Here is a 21855-nt window from a genome sequence, read left to right on the forward strand (position 1 = left end):
TATGATGAAGGCTGTTTGCTGAGTTTGCAAGGCAGGAATCAGCAGTAGTACATTAGGAGACTTGCTTGGCACACCCCTGTACTCCACCGATGCAGAGAACGCACATGCATTTGCTGTGTGGCTGCAGTAGTTGGAGAAATCCTTGACTGTCTTTTCCCTAACAGACATTCAGTGACTTTCAGTAGCACGCTCTGCTTTCTTCACTTGGCTTAGCAAGAAGTACATGCCAGGCAGCACACTAGCAACTGGCCAGCACTAAATTAATGTGCAGTTACCAGGGCATACTCTCCATTTTGGCACCGTCATAGAATCATAGAATCACAGAGTCATTAAGGTTGGAAAAGACCACTAGGATCATCAAGTCCAACCGTCAACCCAAAGCTACCATGTCCCCTAAACCATGTCCCAAAGTGCCATGTCTACACATTTTTTGAACACCCCCAAGGATGGCAACTACCCCACCTCTCTGGGCAGCCTGTGCCAGTGCCTGACCGCTCTTGCAGTGAAGACATTTTTCCTAACATCCAATCTAGACCTCCCCTGATGCAGCCTGAGGCCATTTCCTCTCATTCTATCACTAGTGACCTGGGAGAAGAGACCAACACCCACTTCACTACAGCCTCCTTTCAGGTAGTTGTAGAGAGCGATGCGGTCTCATCAGCAGAGAATCCACTGTTGCAAAGAGACAAGATAACCAACTCTGTATGTACCACATGCGCCATATGTGCCTTTCAGACCCGGCTTTGGAGTGTTGTCCAGTGACTCAAGGGTGTTGGTAAACATCTGAGAAAGTAAAAGCTTAACCGAGGAGAGGGAGCAGAGTTTTAGAATGACAGAATTTAATTTCTTACTGTGCTCTTCTTTCAGTTTCTGATGCAGGGTACATATTTTGTATCACATTTTACCCTTCTTTATATTGATTATGAAAGGACTTACCTACAATACCTCACAAGGATTTTAAAAGCATTAATTAATTCACACTTGCAAAACACTGAGAAACACGAGTCTCTATTACAGTCAGTTTTAAAAGGCTCTTATAGAGAGAATTGAACTTGAGACAGGAACGCAACTTATGCTACTGTGGTTTTCTACATGCTAAGAAGGCTGATACATCAAGCTATGTTTTTATTACAGTGGTCTATATCAAACATGAGAGAAGGTACATTGCAGGTTTCCAAACTGATTTTTTTTCCAGATTTTTAAAAAAATAATGTCAGAGTAAAAACTTTCCAAAGAGATAATGTGATAAATCAAAGAAAACCAGTCTAGTATCAGGAGAGTAAGCATCTATGACCTGACTTCTGAAAAATTATTTGAAAACCTTTATTCAGAACCCCAGAAGAGGGTGTTACTGTGGGTGCCACCACCTTTACTGCTGTGGTTTAGCCCCAGTCAGCAACTGAGCACCCCACAGCCGCTCACTCACTCCCCGCTGGTGGGATGGGGGAGAGAATCCTAAGTGTAAAAGTGAGGACACTCGTGGTTTGAGATAAAGACAGTTCAACAGGGAAAGCAAAAGCTGCGCACACAAGCAAAGCAAAACAAGGAATTCATCCCCTCCTCCCCACGGGCAGGGGGTGCTCAGCCATCCCCAGGACAGCAGGGCTCCATCACACGTAACGGTGACTGGGGAAGACAAACGCCATCGCTCCGAACGTCCCCCCCTTCCTCCTCCTCCCCCAGCTCTACATGCTGAGCCTGACGCCATGTGGTGTGGGACATCCCTGGGGTCAGCTGGGGTCACTGTCCCGGCCGTGTCCCCTCCCAACCCCTTGTGCACCTGGCAGAGCACGGGAAGCTGAAAAAGTCCTTGACTAGTGTAAGCACTACTTAGCAACAACTAAAACAGCTCTGCATTATCAACCATGTTTTTAGCACAAATCCAAAACACAGCCCCATACTAGCTACTATGAAGAAAATTAACTCTATCCCAGCTGAAACCAGGACACTGTGAAGTGCAATGCAGTATAACATGCAGTGCTATAAAGGAACTCTGTTGCATAAAAGGGCCTGAGAAATCTTTACCATTTACTTAATGAACATGTAAGAATGCCTGTACCCTCTGCAGCGGGCAAAGGAGCTGGCTGAGACCTCTCGGCTCATAACAGACGAGGACAAAGGCAGGACACATCAGAAACCTACTGCATTTCAGCTGTTGTAACGCTCTCAGGGGCTGAGGTTGGGCCAGAACAGCCCCTGTATCAGGCTGTAAATCACTTCCCAACTCTCTTCCAATATGCTTTTATCTCTCCTCTGAGGATTATTACTACTATTAATTTGACATTTAGGTAGGTAGATAAAACTGGATCAAGGACTGTTAAAGGTTAAAATTGGTACTGTTATTATACAATGGAAACAAAAATTACCTTAAGACAACGGTATAAATTAGAGATGGTGAAAAGACATGAGGGTTCACAGAAGGAGGTCAGGAATTTTAGCCTACCTCCCGAAATAGAAAATCATCTTAAACGCATTAGATTGCTACAACAAGGTCGCCACTATGTTAGTTTTCCCTGCATGACAGTTTAGAGACTACTGACAAAACTCTAAAATTGTTCTCTTCTTCTTGTGTGGGACAAACATATCGGCATCATGAAGTGAGGCACTGTAAAAGTATAAACTACTCTTCTGAAGTGAGAATGACCATAGAAAATAATATCAGAATAATGAATGGTTTGGGAAGATACAGGATAAAGAGAACTGACTTGTCTATTGCATCCCAACTCCCTGCTGCTGAACAGCTGATGAAAGACAATGCAACTTCTTCTGGAATAGGGATATTGCAAAAAGCATGTAAGAGAATTAAAGGGTGTAGCTGTTGCTGATTTTCAATGAGGGAGATTTTTCAAGTTTGGTAGGTCAAAGCATCTAGGTTTGATGGTTTTTTTTTAATTATTATACAAAGTCTGAGAAGTGTAGAAGTCTGAAAATATGCTGATTTTCAGGTTTTTTGTTTGTTTCTGGATAAGTGCATCATCTTCATGATTTCTTGGATCTGTCTGGTTACAGAAGAACCAAAGGAATATGTAATCCTATTTTTTGTCACCTACGTACACAAGTTTGGTGACCTTTACAAAGGTTTAAACAACATTTTGATGTAGAAAGTGTTGTAAAAGTACAAAAAATTAAGAATTAAGATACTGAAAAAAGATTACTTAGGTAAAAGAGGCAGACACAGAATGACACTTTGTGGCATCTTTGAGGCTCTTAAATCCTGGGCTTGAGCATGAAAACAACGCTTCATGTCAAAGCACCAGGGATCTCCAGCTCACGTTTGCTTACCCTGGCAGCTCTGATAAACCTCATTCCCTTCCTCATTGCATATTCTAAGTCTTTACTTCTGGCCTGTCCCCAGTCTGTGCTGAATATTATGGGATGGGTACAGAAGCTGGGATGTGACTACTTCACCAGCTATAGGCAGTTGGAAATTATCTTTTACATCAATGCCCACAGGCCGTTTCTTCCACCACCAAAGCAAGTGGTGAACAAGCATGAAAGCAAAAAGAAAAAGCCTCCAAAAATCTCAATCCTCAGACATGTGCTGTAGCTCCATTACCCTTTTATTTAGAGATTTTAGGCCTGAAAAGTACAAGTCTGTCCTGCAACCTTCCCAAGAAAACCTAATTTCACATTTCTTATCAAGTTTTCACGTGAGCAACGTAGAGTAACTCTCAGATAAATGGACTTACGTATATTTCTTTGGAAGTTCAGGAGTGATATTTAGTATTAGGGGAGTAGATCTTGCTGTCCTCTACTACAGCAATAATAGATGTATTTGTTAACATCATTTTACTCCTGAAAGTCCCTGCCTGCACCAGAGGTGCCAAAATGCTTAAGGCATTGCATAGGCAATTAAAAGATACAATATTAGTCAGAAACCTGAATTAAATGATATTCAGGAGATCTGATGTGTGGCCAGCAGGAAGACTACACTATTGCAAAAGTTTACTAGCAGAGAAGGGAGAATTCCACAAGATTATTGGCTAGGTATGAAGGGTCTTGGTGGACTGAGAAAAGCCAGACGCAGCATCTTTCATCTGCTGCAAACTCAAGTAAAACAGGATAACATCCGTATGTCAGAAATACTGCCGCGTACTTCAGATTGCTTTCATCTGCCCCATCGTCTTTCCGTAATCTAGATGCTAATTTAGAGAGGCACTGAAACTACAACTGGGAGCTGCAGGCACTGAGAGTGTCTTTCAGGATCTTCCAGAAGAACAAAACTAAATTTATTTTACCTGTTCCCTGCAAGCTAGATGCTGCAAATATTTGTACTGGAATTTCATTGGAAAGATACTTTTGTGATGCTTTATGAAACAGCATGAGGAGCAAAGATTCTTCTGCAGCAGGGTGGTTTGTTTTTTCTTACACCAGAGAAGATTAAGGGCCAGAGATTGTCACTTTTCTCCTTCTGCACCATCCAGGGGGTACACAAGTAATGGAGGCTATATAAAATAGTGCCCAGAATTGGGAGTTCCTAGGAACTGGTTCCTGTGCCTGCAATGCCTGATGCTGCAAGCGCAGTGACAGACCCTCAGGACCCAAGAGACAGCTTGCTTGGGATCTTACTGCTCCTGCCTATTGTCAGCTCCTTGCATTTGTATTTGTTAAGAGGTACATACTCATACCTGAATGAGAGAGTTTTAAAAAGATTGGGTTTACCTTGAAAAGTAAGAGGGGAGAAGGTACGGATGTAAAATAAGGCAGGAAGTGACTAGAAGAGAACTAATTAATCCTCACTATCATATGCAGTTTTCACTACGTTTATGACTTTACGACTCTAGATTTGGCTGCAAGATATGCAAACGGTGCATGCAAAAACAACCATGAATGAAGTTTATCGAATGGTGTACTTAAGGAAAGAAAATGAGTTTGCATTTTCCTTTTGACTAGGCCTGTCCTTGCTTTTAGTCTCTATAGAAATTTCTGCTGTGGCCTGTGCCTTAAAATGATAATGTCCTTGTAATATTAGAGTACATGTGACAAGGATATTCTACTACCTTTATGTAATTTTAGAATTATTGGGTTTATTTCTGACCGGGAATTTTTTTATTCAGCTTTGGCTTTAGTTTTGATTGTTGTTTTCATTCCTAAGAGGAGAAAAATACTGTATCTTTAAATTAGGAGTAGCTGAATAATGAATCTTGGGCAGTGAAAAGGCTAATGTGGTGTGGAAGAGAAGGAGTTTAATCTAATTTAGTTGGAGGGTGTCTGTCTGTGGTGTTGTTTTCTGGACTGTGGGAATAGAGGAGGGAAGCTGCCCCAGTGAATGGTTCCTCCTGAGCCAGAATCAGTGGGGAGTCCCTTAGATGCCACTGATCCGAAGCCAGGCCATGAAAAGGGGATTAAAGAAATGTTCTGATTTGCAATTCACACTAATGCACCCCGTCGAACCTTTGGTAATATTTCAAACCACATTTCAAGGGAAGTGCCCTTAAAATAGCCAGCTAAATTGTATTAGAGCAATACTATACAACCCACTCATCCATTTATGATTTGTTTTTGTTTTTAATTCTTTTAACTGTTGGCGATGGTGGCTTTCTAAGGTAATTAAAACTTTTGTGCATTGTGAATATTCGCACTTGCCTGGGAATATTTCTCAGTATGCCCATCCTATTAGGCAGACGTGTTTGTTTAAATGTCGGAGGAAAACTGCTACAAAGATTCCGTGGCTAGGAAAAAATAAGCCCATTTGGTTTAAAGAGTAAACATTTTTCTGCACGCCATTTAAGTTTATGAACATCTAGTGGAAATTCAGTAAGCAAGGCAGGCTTATAAAATTGCTAAAATAGTTATAGGCTTTCTTTTTTTGTGTGTCATCTTTTTCTTTTACAGTCGCTGCCTCTGTATGGCTAACATTATTTTTAATATATACGTTAGAATTTGTTACCAGAATGAAACATGTATCAGATGTAAGCAGTTAAAAAGTGTCTGAATGAATGAATACAAATATAGATGAGGGTAGGATTGCTGGGAGGGACTAACATTAAACTGATCTCTATTTTTTGTGTAATAAACAGCCGGCCAAAAATATTAAGCCTGAGAAAACAGTTACAGCGACAGACTTCTTAAACAGAAGACTGTCAGTATCAGTTCATGTCCTGTCATAACACACTATTGTTCATCGTAAGTAATTTAGACTATTTTACTAGAAATCTTTAATGTGTTAATTAACTCTTCAACTCCCCAAGCCTATCATTTCATTTCTCTTTACTGCTGAAGTGTCAGAACATTTTATCTCAAAGGGATTATTTGGGTTCTCTTTAATCCCATTTCAGAAAACCTTGCCTAGCACTGTAATTTCCATTGACTCTAACATGTATGGAATAGATGCAACTTTGATTTTCACCATTACCCATATCAAAGTATTTTATTACACTGTCATTGCAACAGATTACACAGCATTAAACTTTGCCATCACGGGGATGAGGGGTGGTGGTGTCTTTTTTTCTTGCCTTGTTTATGGTTTGCTTTACCTACAAAATATTTAGTTACGGTTTGAATTATGACATGCCTTCTTAAATATTCAAGCTTTTTAATCTTTTGCTTACGGGACAGAAGAAGAGCTGGACTTTAAGATACAGCTGATTCCTCTGCATATTTTTGGGAGGTGGGGAGATGGATAGCTGGAGGGAGAAATGCATCTTTCCTGTGAGTTGGCACATTATTTGAAATCATGTTTAATTATAAAGTTTCATTAAAAATCTTTTGCTTAAAATTTTAGAAGTCTAATAAGATTTCCATTAATTTAAACATATCACTATTCCCACAACGGCCCAAATGCTTTCTTTTTCCTCTTTCATCCATGGTTAAATATGTAAATAAAATGTCTAAAGTCATTCTTCAAAGAAGACAAAAGAAAAAAGAGCTGAGGGAAAAGACAGCCATAAAATTCCTCCCAATTCTCCATAACATTTGCCAGAGGGGGGCCAACTCCTAGCCAGGGCCTAGCAGCAGGGGTGCCTGGCTGCTCCATAGAATCACACATCTCAAATCCCACACACAGGAGAAAAAAAAATAAAATAAAATATCTTTTCAGCTGGAGCCATCAAAAGGCTCTTTTCATTTATTAGTTACAGAGGTATCTTCCAGTTGCTGATTTCTCAGCACTCTCGTTTTTCTGTAATAATGTTCTATTTGTTAGTTTCACTGACTCAAGCTCGTTGAACGGCAGATGCCCCTAGATAGCTCTTTAAAAATAGAGAAAGTAAAATATATGATCTAAAGCAGGATGCGTTGGCTAAAATAATGGCTAGAAAAACAAGGCTGATTTCAAATTGGCACATAAAAGATCAGCTAACAGAGACACAACTGCAAAGGTTGGGGTTCCCCCCTCCTTTTTTTTTTCCTCACTTTCATTTGTATTTCTTTTTGCCTCTTAGGAGAAAAAGGTTGCTATCAGTGCTATAGAGGAAAACAGGCCGTGGTTTATCTCACCTATTATTTCTAGAGGAATGTGAATGGTGATATAATACGCTTTTCAAAAATACTTGTTGGAGAAAAAAAAGAAAAGAAAAACAAGCTCCCAAACAATCAAGTTGAACAAAACAAATATTGAATATGTTCATCTTAGGCATTATTTAAATTCTACTTGTCTTATTATTTAAATTCTACTTTTTAAACTAGAATTACTTGTCCCTTGTCAAAGCCTTCCCCACACTTCCCTACCACCCCCAGCTGAGCTCTCTAGAAGAGAAATCAGGATGCATACAAATACTAAGAAAACAGGCTGAGATTAATGAAGAATGGAAATGCCCCAGCACACACACACTCTCACACACAGACAGGCACACAGACACACTAAAATAAATAAAGCTTTTTTTCGCACATAACACTGCCCGCTTTTTCTGAAAGTGCCCAAGGAAAGGTCAGCCCCCAAGACCAAGACTTTCCAAGTACGATCCCCTTGATCCACTGAAAAGCCACAAAAGGAAGGACTACTGTTTTAAAACATTTTTATGGTAGCTTTTACTTCTAGGCAAAATCTAGCACATCTTCGGGGTTTTCAAAGACAAACATTAGCCCTGGTTTGTTGTCCTTGCTTGGATCCATTTCACCCTTATCACAACTGAGGAAGCCAACAGTTTCCTTTCTAGAGCCTGGTGGGGTATTAACTCTGACCCTGCGGGATTTGGTAGTTTCCAGGAGAATCCGTGTTCATTTCGATAAGAAACAGGCACTAATGGAGAGGAGCCCAGTTTGTGTGGGCGAGCAGGAATGAAGAGAAAGAGAGATTTTCCTTCTTCATTAATATGTTCGCTAAAACTAAGTTCAAGGGGGGGGGGGGGGGCGGGGGACGAAGACGAAGTAGAGCTAATCTTTTGACTTCTGATCACAGTGCTCCTCTTTTCGGTCTGTAAAATTGCGAATTACAGTTTGGCTTGGGATTTAACTTCCTCCTTCTAGCTCTGACAGACCAATAAGCAAAATAAATCTCGGATCTTAACTTAGAAAGTAAACACAACTCACTTTAGAATGATCTCCGTCTCCAAAATCTGTAAGTATCTTTTCTATAGTGGATGAAATAACTTTCCCAAGGGTATGTCTCTAGTCCTCTTAGGGTTTCTTACTTAAGGAAAAGAAAAAAAAAGGGGAAAAAAAGAAAGGCAGGCTACTTTTCGAGTGATGCCATACTGTGATTAAAACCATAATCAGGTACTTTTTCAGCAATCCTGCCTGTCCTGTTCATTTAGGAATTCGAGACAAAGCACGACATTTGAAAACAGCTGAGATTCCAGGCTGAAAGCGGCCGTATTTTATGACCCTGGCAGCGAGGAGTTTATAGCACTCGCCATAAAATGCATCCTCCTCCCCACATCCTCCCTGCTGAAGCGTGGCCCCCCCTCTCCAGTGAAGGCAGCCAGGGGGGCACCACCGTCACCCCCCCCGGAGCCTGCAGCCCTGCCCGGCTTCCCACCTGAGCGGGGGGGCTGGGCCGGGCCTGCGGGAGACGGGGTCTTGCTAAACTTTCGAGGGCGGGCAACGGCAGGGAAAGGAGAAAGGAAAGAAAGACAGAAGGAGAGAGAAACAAATGGGGCTTTTTCTAATCTGTGCTGATCAAGGAAAACCTGTAGGGGTCCTTAAGGAGGTTTCAAGGCGTTCCGAGTGATTGGAAAGTAATCACCGTGTCAGCTTCACCTTTCTCATGCAAAGTGGATGTCGTATGCAAGGCGGATCCTGCACAGGTTTTTTTTTTTTTTTTTTTTTTTCCTCTTTCCATTTTATCCTTGGACTCAACCGCCCCCTAAAAGCCCCAGCTGCTCCAGCCCCAGGAGTTCCTGCTAAGGCGGGGGGAGCGGGGCCGGCGCACAGACCCCCCCGCCCCGAGCAGCCCCGCTCTGCCGACCTATTGCACACCCGGAGCAGAGGGCGGCGAGAAAGGGGGGGATTTTTTAGGGCCCCCCTCTTCAATGGCTTAGCTATTTTCTCCTCCTCCTCCTTTATCCAACACTCGGATAAGCCAATCCCCACCTCTCGGCAAGAAAGTGCGGAGCTGTGACCCGTTCTAGGAAGAGGAAAACCCCCGGAGGAACCCGCCGCACCAAGAAGCCGCCCGGGACATGTGCAAGTTGAAGCAGTGATCGCTCGGATCTGCCCGGCCCCGAAGCCCTCCGGCACCGCTCTGCCCGCGCTTCGCGGAGGCGGCGGCGGCGAGGAGGAGGAGGAGGAGGAAGGGTGGCGGAAAGACGGATCGCAAAAGTGGAAGCCCGGGGAAAAGAAAGTTGCCGGGCTCCCCGCAGTAAGTTTTGCGGCGCATCTGTGGACTGGGGGTACTTTGCCTTCGCCTGGCTGTTGGCGAAGCGGCCTGCCCGCCGGCGGGGCCGATGCTGCGGGGCGCTGCGGGGCGCTGAGCGGCGCGGAGCGGCGCGGAGGGGCGCGGGGCTGCCCGCGGCCGTGGGCCGGGCTATGCCGCCCTGCCTGCCGCCCTCCCCCGCCGCCGGGCTCCGCCGCCGAGGCCGGGGGCGCTGCGGTCCCGGGCAGGGGCCGTGCGGCCGCTGAAGTGACGGCCGGAGCCCCCCCGCCCCGCCGCCATGGGGCCAGCGGGCAGGGACGCGGTGCAGACGCTCCTGGTGCTCTGCTGGCTGACCTGCTTCTGCGCGGGGATAAGCTCCATAGACATTGACCGCCCCGGTGACGGGAGGTGCCAGCCGATAGAGATCCCCATGTGCAAGGATATAGGGTACAACATGACGAGGATGCCGAACCTGATGGGACACGAAAACCAGAGGGAAGCTGCCATTCAGCTGCACGAGTTTGCCCCCTTGGTGGAGTACGGCTGCCACAGCCACCTGAAATTTTTCCTCTGCTCCCTCTACGCCCCTATGTGCACCGAGCAGGTTTCTACGCCAATCCCAGCCTGCAGGGTTATGTGCGAGCAGGCGAGGCTGAAATGCTCTCCTATTATGGAGCAGTTCAATTTTAAATGGCCGGACTCCTTAGACTGCAGCAAACTGCCCAACAAGAACGACCCCAATTACCTGTGCATGGAAGCCCCCAACAACGGGTCAGATGAGCCGCCCAGAGGATCCAGCATGCTGCCACCCATGTTTCGGCCCCAGAGGCCCAGCAGTGGCCACGATCTGCAGCAGCACAAGGACAGCCTCAGCAGAACCTCCTGTGAAAATCCTGGCAAGTTCCACCATGTGGAAAAGAGCGCTTCCTGCGCGCCGCTCTGCACTCCAGGGGTTGATGTTTACTGGAGCAAGGATGACAAGCAATTTGCTGTCATTTGGATTGCCATCTGGTCCATTCTGTGCTTCTTTTCCAGTGCTTTTACTGTACTCACTTTTCTGATAGATCCTCAGCGTTTCAAGTACCCCGAGAGGCCCATTATCTTCCTCTCCATGTGCTACTGTGTCTACTCAGTGGGGTACATTATTCGCCTCTTTTCAGGTGCTGAAAGTATTGCCTGTGATAGGGACAGCGGCCAACTCTATGTCATCCAGGAAGGACTGGAGAGCACTGGCTGCACCATTGTGTTCCTGGTTCTGTATTACTTTGGTATGGCAAGTTCCTTGTGGTGGGTAATCTTGACTTTAACTTGGTTTCTAGCAGCTGGGAAAAAATGGGGACATGAAGCGATTGAAGCAAACAGTAGCTACTTCCACTTGGCAGCATGGGCCGTTCCAGCTGTGAAGACCATAATGATCCTAGTTATGAGAAGGGTGGCTGGAGATGAGCTGACAGGGTTGTGCTATGTCGGAAGCATGGATGTGAATGCCTTGACGGGGTTTGTACTCATTCCTTTGGCTTGTTATCTAATCATTGGCACTTCTTTTATTCTTTCTGGTTTCGTGGCCCTTTTTCATATCAGGAGGGTGATGAAAACAGGTGGAGAAAATACTGACAAGTTGGAGAAACTTATGGTCAGGATCGGTGTCTTCTCAGTCTTGTACACAGTGCCTGCAACCTGTGTGATAGCTTGCTATTTTTATGAAAGACTCAATATGGATTATTGGAAAATTGTGGCAACTCAACAGAAATGCAAGATGAACAATCAGACTAAAAATTTAGACTGCATGATGAATAACTCTATTCCAGCAGTAGAAATTTTTATGGTCAAAATTTTTATGTTGTTAGTTGTGGGTATTACTAGCGGTATGTGGATCTGGACTTCCAAGACTCTTCAGTCCTGGCAAAATGTTTGTAGTCGAAGACTAAAGAAGAGAAGTAGGAGAAAACCTGCAAGTGTTATTACAAGTAGCGGAATCTACAAAAAACCTCAACATCCACAGAAAACTCACCTTGCGAAATTTGAGTCGACATTACAGCCACCCACTTGTGTGTGACCAGGTTTTAGAAAAGACTGTACCTCACCTTACAGACTTACAAATGTCCACAGTAGCAGCCAGAAATTAAATAATAAATCGTGCTTTTTTTTTTTTTTTTTGTCAGACAACAGTTTAATATCTCCTGGCAAATAATGTATCACGCTGAGTTCAGGAGCTGGTGGAAAACTGAAGGTAAATGTACTTACGGAAAGGTTTTCAGTGAAAGAAATATTGTGAATTAGAACGGTCTCTTCTGTTACTAATGTATAGTTAAGTACTTCATCCAACCCTCAGATTTATATATATTTAAAAAAAAAAAAAAGAAACAAACAAACCAACACCCTATTTAACTCTTTCATGTAGCTGAGTTGGATTTCCTACAAGTTTTTGAGTAACAAGGTATAGTCAAGTTTTATGGAGCAATGATTTCTATTTTAAAAGTGCCCAAGCGAGCATTGTCTCTTTAGCAAAACCAAGGTCCCAAAGAGGCCTGTCCTCAGTCAGTGTGTTGTCTGTGAAAGCAACCGCTGTGCTAACTTTAAAAAAAAAAAAAAAAAAAAAAAAAAAAAGAGAGAGAAATCCTTTACAACTCTTCTCAGCCTAGTGGGTTTGGAGTGCCTAAAAATAGGTTCAATCTATATCGCTCACCAATATTCTTTCACTAAAAGAGAAACTTCCTGCACCAGACACAAACTTTGTGAATAAGAATAATGTGCAATACATTTTTTTTTCTTACCATGACATGAAAAGAGAAACAAGTATTTTGCTGTACATAAAGACAACAAAAGAAGTCTCTTAACAAAAGAACCAAGAGGTCTAGTCCTCAGAAACCCTTTAGTGTTACATTTTGTGGCTTTTTAATGGAAATCAAGCCAATGTTATACACGTTTGGACTGATTTGTGCAAGAAAAAAAAAAAAAAGGGGGGGGTGTCAATTCAAAGAGACCCAAAGGGCTTATTGACTCTTTCTATTGTTAAACAAATTCTCACTATGAATAGATCAAGAAGCACTAGATTCTGCAAAGGGAAGCTTTGTATAGAGTGATGCTCTTTACTGTGCTGGGGGTGCACAGTTTTGTGCTGTATATACTTGTAATATACAATTATTTTTCATGCTCCACTATTTTATTAAAAATAAAATATGTTCTTTAGTTTGATAATTTTGTGTGTTCTAAACTTCCTCTGATGTGCTTTGTGGTTAATAAGCTTGTTTTCTCAATTATTTGATAAAAGCACGCTTCGAATATAATAGTTGTTATACTGGCCTGCAAGTACAAGCAGATAGAACAATAATTTACTCGGAAGAAATCGAAAGTTGGAATTAAATAAATGGATTTTGAAGGTGCATCTTTCTGTGAACCTCTGCAATGGAGAAAACTGAATGGGAAGACGCTTTAGTGGTGTAAAAAACCTGCAGTGATGTGGAGTAGTACCGTGTTTACAAAGCACCGAGATTACAACAATGATCCTTGGTTAACACCCCTTTAAAATTTGCATAGGGAATGTTCAGCATGTTAAAATTAGCTGCCTCGCTTGAGCGCAGTTTGAATACAATTCTGTCTCTACTCTTCAGGGTTTTTTTCCCCCTCTAACGCTACTGACAGTATCACTATGATGTGGGGAAACACTGCGGGAAGGTGGGGAGAAAGAAGAGGGGAAATACAGAATTTGAATACTACTTTAGGAAAGCTGCCTGATAAAGTTAAGATTGTAAATACATTTTCAAAAAGTTTTTAGTGGAGCGTGATTTTGTATGAGCCTGAGGTTTTCCATGCAGGTGACTAACAGGCTGTGTGATCACCTGGTGTGTGAGTAACATAACCTCACTTTCTGATGCCGGCTGTTCTAGAAAACCATCTATCGGGTATCCCATAGAAAGAAGAGAGGTCTGCATGGACTTGGGTAGGGCGAGGATCCCCGTGGCACATCTTGTGGCTAGGAACTTTATAACAAAAGGATCTTTTTTAGTCGCCTGCGTTTGCAATTCATCTGTGCAGTGCTACAGATTTTTGTCTTCTTGTAGTCTTTTTAAATGCTTCTAGCAATGACTAGGAACTTGAATGACAAAAATGATGTTGCAGGTATTCTTAATAATCTTTAAGTCTAAAATGCACATATGCAAAGCAGATTTCAATATACAATTTATCTTTTGGGGGAAGAGGAAGTAGATTTTTCCCCCTTTGTGCCTATGTGCCTCTGTTTGATACACAGCTTTTAGATGCCCTGGAAGTTAATCCTGCTGGAGCCAAAGTAGGACATTGCACTAAACAAATCCACTTCTGAAACCACTGTATGAATGCCTTTGCATCTGCACATGTTCTAATTAAGATCAACTACATTAGATCCCGAGAAATACAAAGGCTTTAAATAATCTGTGTATGACAAATTGCTACAGGAATCCTTCAAACACGCGTGTCGTTATTGTAGAATTATAGAATCATGGACTGGTTTGGGTTGGAAGGGACCTTAAACATCATCTAGTTCCAACCCCCTGCCATGAGCGGGGACACTTTCCACTAGACCAGGTTGCTGAAATTACGCGTCTCACCTGGCCAGTAACGTATCTGCTTCACACACATTTCATCTCTGACATGAAGGTTAGTGATGGTTTTACTAGACACAGATTTGTTTAGAGAATGGTTTCAGGCTTCACTCTAAAATGCATTAGCCACTGAAATAAACATCTCACTGTTTTTGTAGACTATAGAAAATGATTCGCTTTCATTGCTGATCATGGATTTTTACAGTCTGCTCATGTGTTTTTACAGTCTGCTACCAGGATTCTGGAAGCGGGAAAAAAAAAAAATGAAGAAAGATGTTCAGCAGTGGCTGAATTCCTGCTGCCATTCTGAGTTTAATCAGTTGTCAGCTTAGGCCCTTCATTGTCACCAGCGCAGACTGCAAGTTCTTCTGGGAAAATGCCAGACACGAATGCTTGGCTAGATGCATCACGTTACAAATAGATACTTGCCACATTGTAAACTAAGAATTTAGGTTTTATTTCAGCTTTGCAGTTATTCAGGTTTTGAGTTTTTGTACTGGTAAGCAAACTAGAGTCTTTGAGTATGTAATGAGGCTGATTTCATTGCGTCAGGACTAATGTACTGTAAATGCAGCAGAGTCTTTAAGGGCATCTTAAGAACTAATTAATTCAGAAATGGTACTTCTTACTGCCCCGTAAGTGCTAACAGTCTTAACAGTTTAATGTTGAAGTTGAGTCGCTACCTAAGGAATTGGAAGCTTACAACTGTTAAGGGAAAGTGATATACTTATTTTCACAACATTTCAGTGATTTACTGTAACATTATTAATAATTTAACAGAGTTTTATTCTCGCCTTAGAAATCTGCACATTAGTTAAATTATGATGATGATGATGATAATTTGGTGATCATCAATCAAATTATGATGATAATAATACCAAAAAGTCTTTAAGAAGAAAACATCACAGAAATATTCTATATTAAACTTCTTTACTTTTGGCAGTAATTTTGTATGTTAATAAAATCATGTTTGTATTTTTATTTGTCAAATTTTATAGGATCTTTCTCTAGGTACTGTCAAGGCCTATTGGGTATTTGTTTCTCAGTAGACTTTTAAGAAAACAATCTATATGTGGATATATTAACAATTCAGTCACTCCATAGCAAATTCTTGAGGAAGGAATGCAAGCCCAGAGTGTCTTTCTGGAAAGGGTATTTTATCACAGTCCAGTGGCATTTATCAGATAAAAATATCTCCAAAAAAATTCATTCTGTTAGCATATACATACACTGTAAATCAAGAATCAGAGGTTTGCCGCAGGCTTGTGTACGAGTGCTCTGTTCTCTCCCCTCGGAGCTGCAGATTGCCCATGAGGGTGGAAATTGTCTCAAACTGTGTAGGTTGTGAAGATGCAGATTATGTCTCAGCATTCAGCTAGAGATTCATCTGTTAGGGCAGGTAGAAGAAAGGCAGAAAGTTCCTTTTGTTTTTTTGGCAAGGGTAGCTTGGTAGAGTGCTTGTGTTTTCAAAGATTGATGAGGTAAGAGTATGAGATCGGCAGGGAAAAATGGGATTCAGAAAAAAAAAACCACAAAATTCTATTTACAGTAATACGAGACTTGTTTCCTAGTGAAATGCCAAAGCTTCTTAGAAATAGAAACAGAATTAAGCTCAAGAGTTTCAAGGTTTAGTTTTAGGTATGATGTGTTAGGACACTTTGAACAGTACAGTACAGTGCAAGCACCATGGTTGAAAGGACGTGAGGAGCTCAGTCAAGGAATGTTCAGATCTCTTATCAGATTTTTCCCCAAGTAGCATTTCATATGTATGTTATTATGAAGCCATTATTCACATATGGCTGTCATCCTGTGGCTTCGAACTATATGAAAAGCCCAGTAACAACAATGTCTGTAACATACACCCTTCTTATTCGAACACTTAAAATCCATGGCTTCAAGGGGATAGTTCTGTAATTATGGGATATTATGTGCTCAGGTGGTCTTTTGATGACAGGTGGTCTCCAACAACAGATGGCCTCAAAGGAGGAACTTCAGTGCATTTTAGTTTAAAACATTTACACATTTCTTTAAAAAAAAAAATTGAAATGTTATCCTTGTGTAATGTTCTTAAGTATTTTAGACAGAGTAGCCAAGTTATTAACACTGACAGATGATAAATCAGGGCATCCTTTAAAAGGTGGGTGATGGTGATTATGTGGTCTTGGAGCTTGCTTTGATCAGAAGTGACAAGCCTGTAAGGTCTGTGCCACTCAATCCCCCCTGAAGGGAGATCAGCACCTGTTTGCACTTTGAGGCTCCTCTACCTCCCACTGCCTTCCAGCACTATTTCATCTTTTTTAACACACTTGATGTTGATTGGCTTCAAGCAAAGTCATTATTCATTTACAAAACACTCCTTGATGGAGCTTACTCAAAACTGTATTTCAGTAGCAGTGTTTGTGCTCTTACAGCTAAGGTTGTATCAACATTCCCATTACAAAAGCTTTCCTTGCAGTGAGCTACAAGTTAAAATCAGCCTGGGTGCTAATATTAACCCAGTTTGGTTTTTTTTAAGTCCCAATGACAGTATGTGTTGCCCATGAATCTGTTCAGCTGGAGCGTTCTGTATCTTTACATGTTTACCCAGAAGAGCCATATGATCAGGTCTGTGGAACAAACAGGTCCTGGTTTAGTAGATCAGATTTTTAGCTTGATAAATACCTTTCCAAAGAGCTTTGTCTTACTTGTGAAATGTAATGTATATTTCTAGCAAATAGCACGAAACAGGGCTTTGACTTCACGAAGGGCCATACGACAGATCCCAGAAATTACTCTCCGCCGATTGTTTAATGTCGCATATGCAGGACTTTGGTACGGACTTGCCAGTCTAGGTGCAAATTCCCACTGCAGTCAGCGGCACCTCATTAGTTAATTCTAGCGTGTCTGAGAACAGATGTGGTTCGTGCCTGTCTGGTTTGGGAGCCCAATTCTGCTTTTCCTGTAGTAGCAAAGTTAAAGCTTTGGGGAGTTGTACATCAAAGGCAGGACTGAGTGATCATTGTGTATATTTGTAAGGCATTGTTTAAAAAGGAATTCCTTCAATTTGTTGTCACTAGTTTCTTCCTTCCATTCTTCAAGAGCTCCTCGTAGATCTGCTCCGCTGAAATCAATGGGTGTCCAACTAATTTCAGTGTGTGCTTTGAATCAAACTTCCTATCTCAGGGAAAGCATGTGCTACAGGAAAAGTCTTTTTTTGCCTTTTTTTTTTTTCTACATCAGAGCATTTTTTTGAAAGTCCTGATATGACATAGATTCATGACATGGGAAAAAAATCAGTGAGTGTAATTATTTCATTATATGTTCACTATGTTAGAGTGGACGAAGTATAGTATGTTGCAAAACCAAGTGTCATTTCCAAATGAAATTCAGAAATACTGGATGTTGATAATGTTGCAATGGGGTGGAAATTCCCTTTTTTATTATTATTATTTTAGTTTATTTAGGCTTTTTAAGAACACTGCACTTATATTTCTTGCGGAATGCTCACCATTAACAAATCTGCATTTCCTGCTGGCAGAATACCCCATGCAAAATTCTTCAGTCAATTTACATCTTTGTTCATGAGCCTACTTTCTGCAAGGGACTTAGACCTATAGCATCCATGGGAGCTAAGGACGAACGGCAACATTTTGAGTTGAGGCCACAATGTGCTCCTTGTTTCCTCCTTTCTTCACTGAGCAGCACTTCTGTTCCTCTTCCCCTCTCTTCTGATCAGTCTTTCATCATCTGCATGTGACTTGCTTCTCTTACCCTCCTCTCAAGTGATCCCATCCTTTTAGTCTCTAATCTGCCCACACACAGCTCTCTGTGGTACTGGCCAGTAGCTACGACTGCTTTGAGCTTTTCTGTTCGACATAAACGAAAAGATATTTCAAAACTTGTGTTTTATCTTTCTTTTTGGATAAAGACTGTGGTAAGAAACAGAGGTTCAAAGTTCTGAGCTACCAAAGGTGCTGATGAACACAGGAGACTGTCAAGAAGAGACTGCCAGTTCTGAGCTGGTGCCTTGAACTTGAAAATGCTCTTTTGTTGAAGGCAAACATTGTTGGGTTCTTTCTTGTATATTTGTTATTTTATATTTCCTTTATGAGACTAATATCTATCTGTGTGAAACAACAAACAGGAAAGGGAGAAAGAACATTTGATCAATTGATAAAACAGGAAAAAAAATCCCCACCTTGCACTCAAAAGCTTTTAGCCTGAGGAGAGGTTTGTATGCCTCAAAGCTTGCAAGTTTTTCCCAGTTATACCCAGCTGGTCTAATAGAAACATTATATCTGCCTTCAGCCTATCTTTCTCTTACCCTTAGTTCTTCACAGCTATAGCAATGCTCCACTTACAACCACACTACAAATAGCAACGATGAGACTGATTTTGACCTTCGTGGTTCTTTAAACAAATTTTAAAACTGGACTATGATCTCTACAATAATTTGATAACATTTGAAGTCATGGTATTGAAATCTGTACCTTTGATATTCTCTCAGTTATAACATTTTTCTTCTTTTTAAGATTTTAGTGAATCTGGTCAAAATATTTTTATTTCATGTTGTCAGCATTTTGTCTTGTAAATTGATTTTTAAATAAAGGACAGATTTCTATTGAGGCTTTTTCATTACTGTAGGTGTTGGGGGGTTTTTGAATCCTGTCATCTCTTTTCTTTTTTGAATTACATAAAAGAACCTTTTTTGTTCTTTAGGATACTGATTTTAGTAATGAGATATGACACTTTCCCTAGACTTCTCATCCTTTTGCATCAGTCTCAATGTAGCCTTTTAGTTTCTTCAATAAGCCTTTTGTGTTTCACATAAGACGTGCTGGTAACATTTTCATAAGTTATTCACTGACAATTAGTAGGGAATAAAAACAAAGCTATATGTCTACATATGATTTTTATGCTAACTTGATCTATTTGAAACCATATTTATATAAATAATAAAAATGAAAATATAAATAATAAAAATCTTTAATGAAGTTGATGCAATTCCCAGTGTAGGCATGGGGATAAGTATAAAGGTAATTTTAAGGACAGAGCACTGGATCAAGTAGAGTAAATTTGAACCGTGGGGTCTGGAAGATCAAGTCTCACTTTAGCTGCTATTGAGCTTGCAAATCTTTTTAGGTATTTTTAGTAATTTCCCTCTTAGAAATTTTGGCAATTGAATTGAAGCATAATGCAACAGTACAATTCTACCGTATCTTTATGGCAATCTAAGGTAATGGGTGCTGCCCATTTATGAAACAGCACTACTGCTCAGTTTGGATTTTTATTCATAAACACAGCTGCCAGATTATCCAAGCTTTATGCCTTCTTTATGATAGCAGGAAAGTTACTTTGCACAAGAGTGGCTGTTACAAACACTGTCATGGTTAAGAAGGGACAGAAGAAAACCTTTTCCTACAACTTGAAGTCAGCTGAAGCCAGTGTTTTTTTGGGGGCTATCTAAAACTTAGCTTGCTCTTTCATCTGTGCTCTTTTATATCCTCATACAGGTCAGCTCTGAATTCCAGGTGGCATGGGACAGACCAGTACGGGTATTTGGTTAGTGCTGGGCCAGTTGTAACCAAAGAATCATCCAGAAAATTTAATTAGCAAGGGTGAGCCTGTGTTTTGGCTGACTTTCAGCCTAGCTAGTCTGGAGTAGTACTGGAGTGCTTGAAATCTTTGCTGAAACACATATCCAAAACTTCTGAAGTGTACTTTGGCTGCCACTTATAGCACCATCCATAGGTAGTACAAACTATGCTGCTACCCAGCATTTGGGAAGTGTCTTACAAAGAAGTAGCTGCAGTCCTGGCTAGTATTTTTTGCTTTGTTTCAGTCTTGCTACTGGCACAGGAACATATAGGGTGGACCAAATTTTATGTTTCTTTTCACACTCTGTAATAGCTCTTCAAGAACCTCCTTTGTATACCTAACAAGAGAGCTGTGTGAAAGAGCCTTCTGAATCTTGAATGCTGTAGGGTTGTCTTTGACAGTAAATTTCACAATAAAGTAAACACTGGCTGAGCGTATCTGTACGGAGGGAGCTGAAACTTTGCAGATTCTGAGTTCCTCCTAAAAAGAAATGAGAAATAAAATTGAGCATAGGTAGTAAGTAGGCTAAAGATACTGAGAACAGAACCATGGGAGAGGACAAAGGAAGGCACAAACTGCCTCAAGGGAGTTGTCATTATGTAAGTCCTAAAGCTAGAGATACATGAATTCAACTGCTTTTTGGGTTGTTTTTTTTTTGCACGTTAATATAATCTGGTTCCCAGGAGCTTTGGTTTCCATCATTCTGCTCTGACCCACTACTCTCCTCACAGATACAGAAATGACATTTACACATTTTGATTCCATGATTCCCTGGTTATTGTGTATAACTGTAGCAATCTTTACAGTGGAATCTGATTATCTAATTTTATGCACAGTATTTTACACAATTAGAAAGGAAGGGTATTACAGTGTTACATCTTTTGATAAATTGAAGGTGCCAACATATGGTTTTTGCAACAAATCACAATGCAGAGACAAGAGGAGGTTTGAAGAATAATCAAATTCAGAACTCCAGCCATTGCTGGTTTTGTAAATTAATTTATCTGGGGCAACAGGTTCTCCTTCGTATTGCTTTGAAATTTCCACCCTTAGAGCCCACATAGCTTGGACTTTGAAGGGCTGTGTCATGCAGCTCTGATCAGTTTTGAAAATTACTCAAAGCCCTTCATCTGCAGAATAGGATAAAACCAACATTTTAAAGGCAGAAGAAGGTACGTTTTTACTCCCTTTTTTAACATCCAAATTTGGCTTCATATGGACTGTTAGTCAGAGGTTAGTGACCTCTGAACAAGGTACTTAATGAACCAGATTCTGCTTTTATTAAGTAGCACAGGAAACACTGATGCGATTGGGGGATCGCCATATTTCATGGATAAAGTGGAGATCAGCCTAAGAATGACTGGACTGGGTCCAAGTGTTTGTTTATTTCAACCCTTGATAACCAGAAGCCGCCCCCTTCTGTGTATGCACGTATTGGAAATAGGGTGGAATGGAACAACTGTGAGCTTGTCTTCCCCTGCTCAGACTGCCATCATCCACAAACAACACCAAAGAACAGTCACAGCCAGAGTGAGTACTCAGTGGATCACACACCCTCTGATAAAAAAGCAGATTCGATCTATCTATAAATATGACATGTTTCCTAGAAAAACAAAATTCTGAAAGCAATAATTTAGAAGTTCTTTTGAGAACTCAAGCTTCTGCCCTCAAATCTCTGCCTGCTGAAACTTCCACGTGTCTCTGGAGTCCAGAAGGCAAACTCAGCGTTTTCTTTCTAACTTGGGAATCGTAAGGCTCGAAAGGGCTGAAAGCATCGTAGTGACTTTTTTGTGTAACTTGCTGAAATGTTGTGACATGGGTTTGCAGCTTTCATGTCTGCACTGCAGCCTGTGCGGATTGAAGATCTCCATTGTGCAACATAGACATGCCCAGACTCACTGTGGTGCCAGGCAGGAACACAGCTCAGGGCTGTGTGAATCCTGTAGTACCTAATCCACAGTCCGT

At 41.3% G+C, this 21855-nt stretch overlaps 1 protein-coding gene across 1 annotated transcript; it reads left to right on the top strand.

The window, feature by feature from the left end:
• Positions 1–10010: 10010 nt before the first annotated feature.
• Positions 10011–12925, top strand: FZD10 (frizzled class receptor 10). The gene has a single exon (XM_064466409.1). The coding sequence runs from the start codon at positions 10032–10034 to the stop codon at positions 11787–11789; it is 1758 nt and encodes a 585-aa protein (XP_064322479.1). The 5' UTR covers positions 10011–10031; the 3' UTR covers positions 11790–12925.
• Positions 12926–21855: the final 8930 nt, after the last annotated feature.

Source organism: Phalacrocorax carbo, chromosome 15 (genome assembly GCF_963921805.1).
Source record: "Phalacrocorax carbo chromosome 15, bPhaCar2.1, whole genome shotgun sequence".
Taxonomy (NCBI): domain Eukaryota; kingdom Metazoa; phylum Chordata; class Aves; order Suliformes; family Phalacrocoracidae; genus Phalacrocorax; species Phalacrocorax carbo.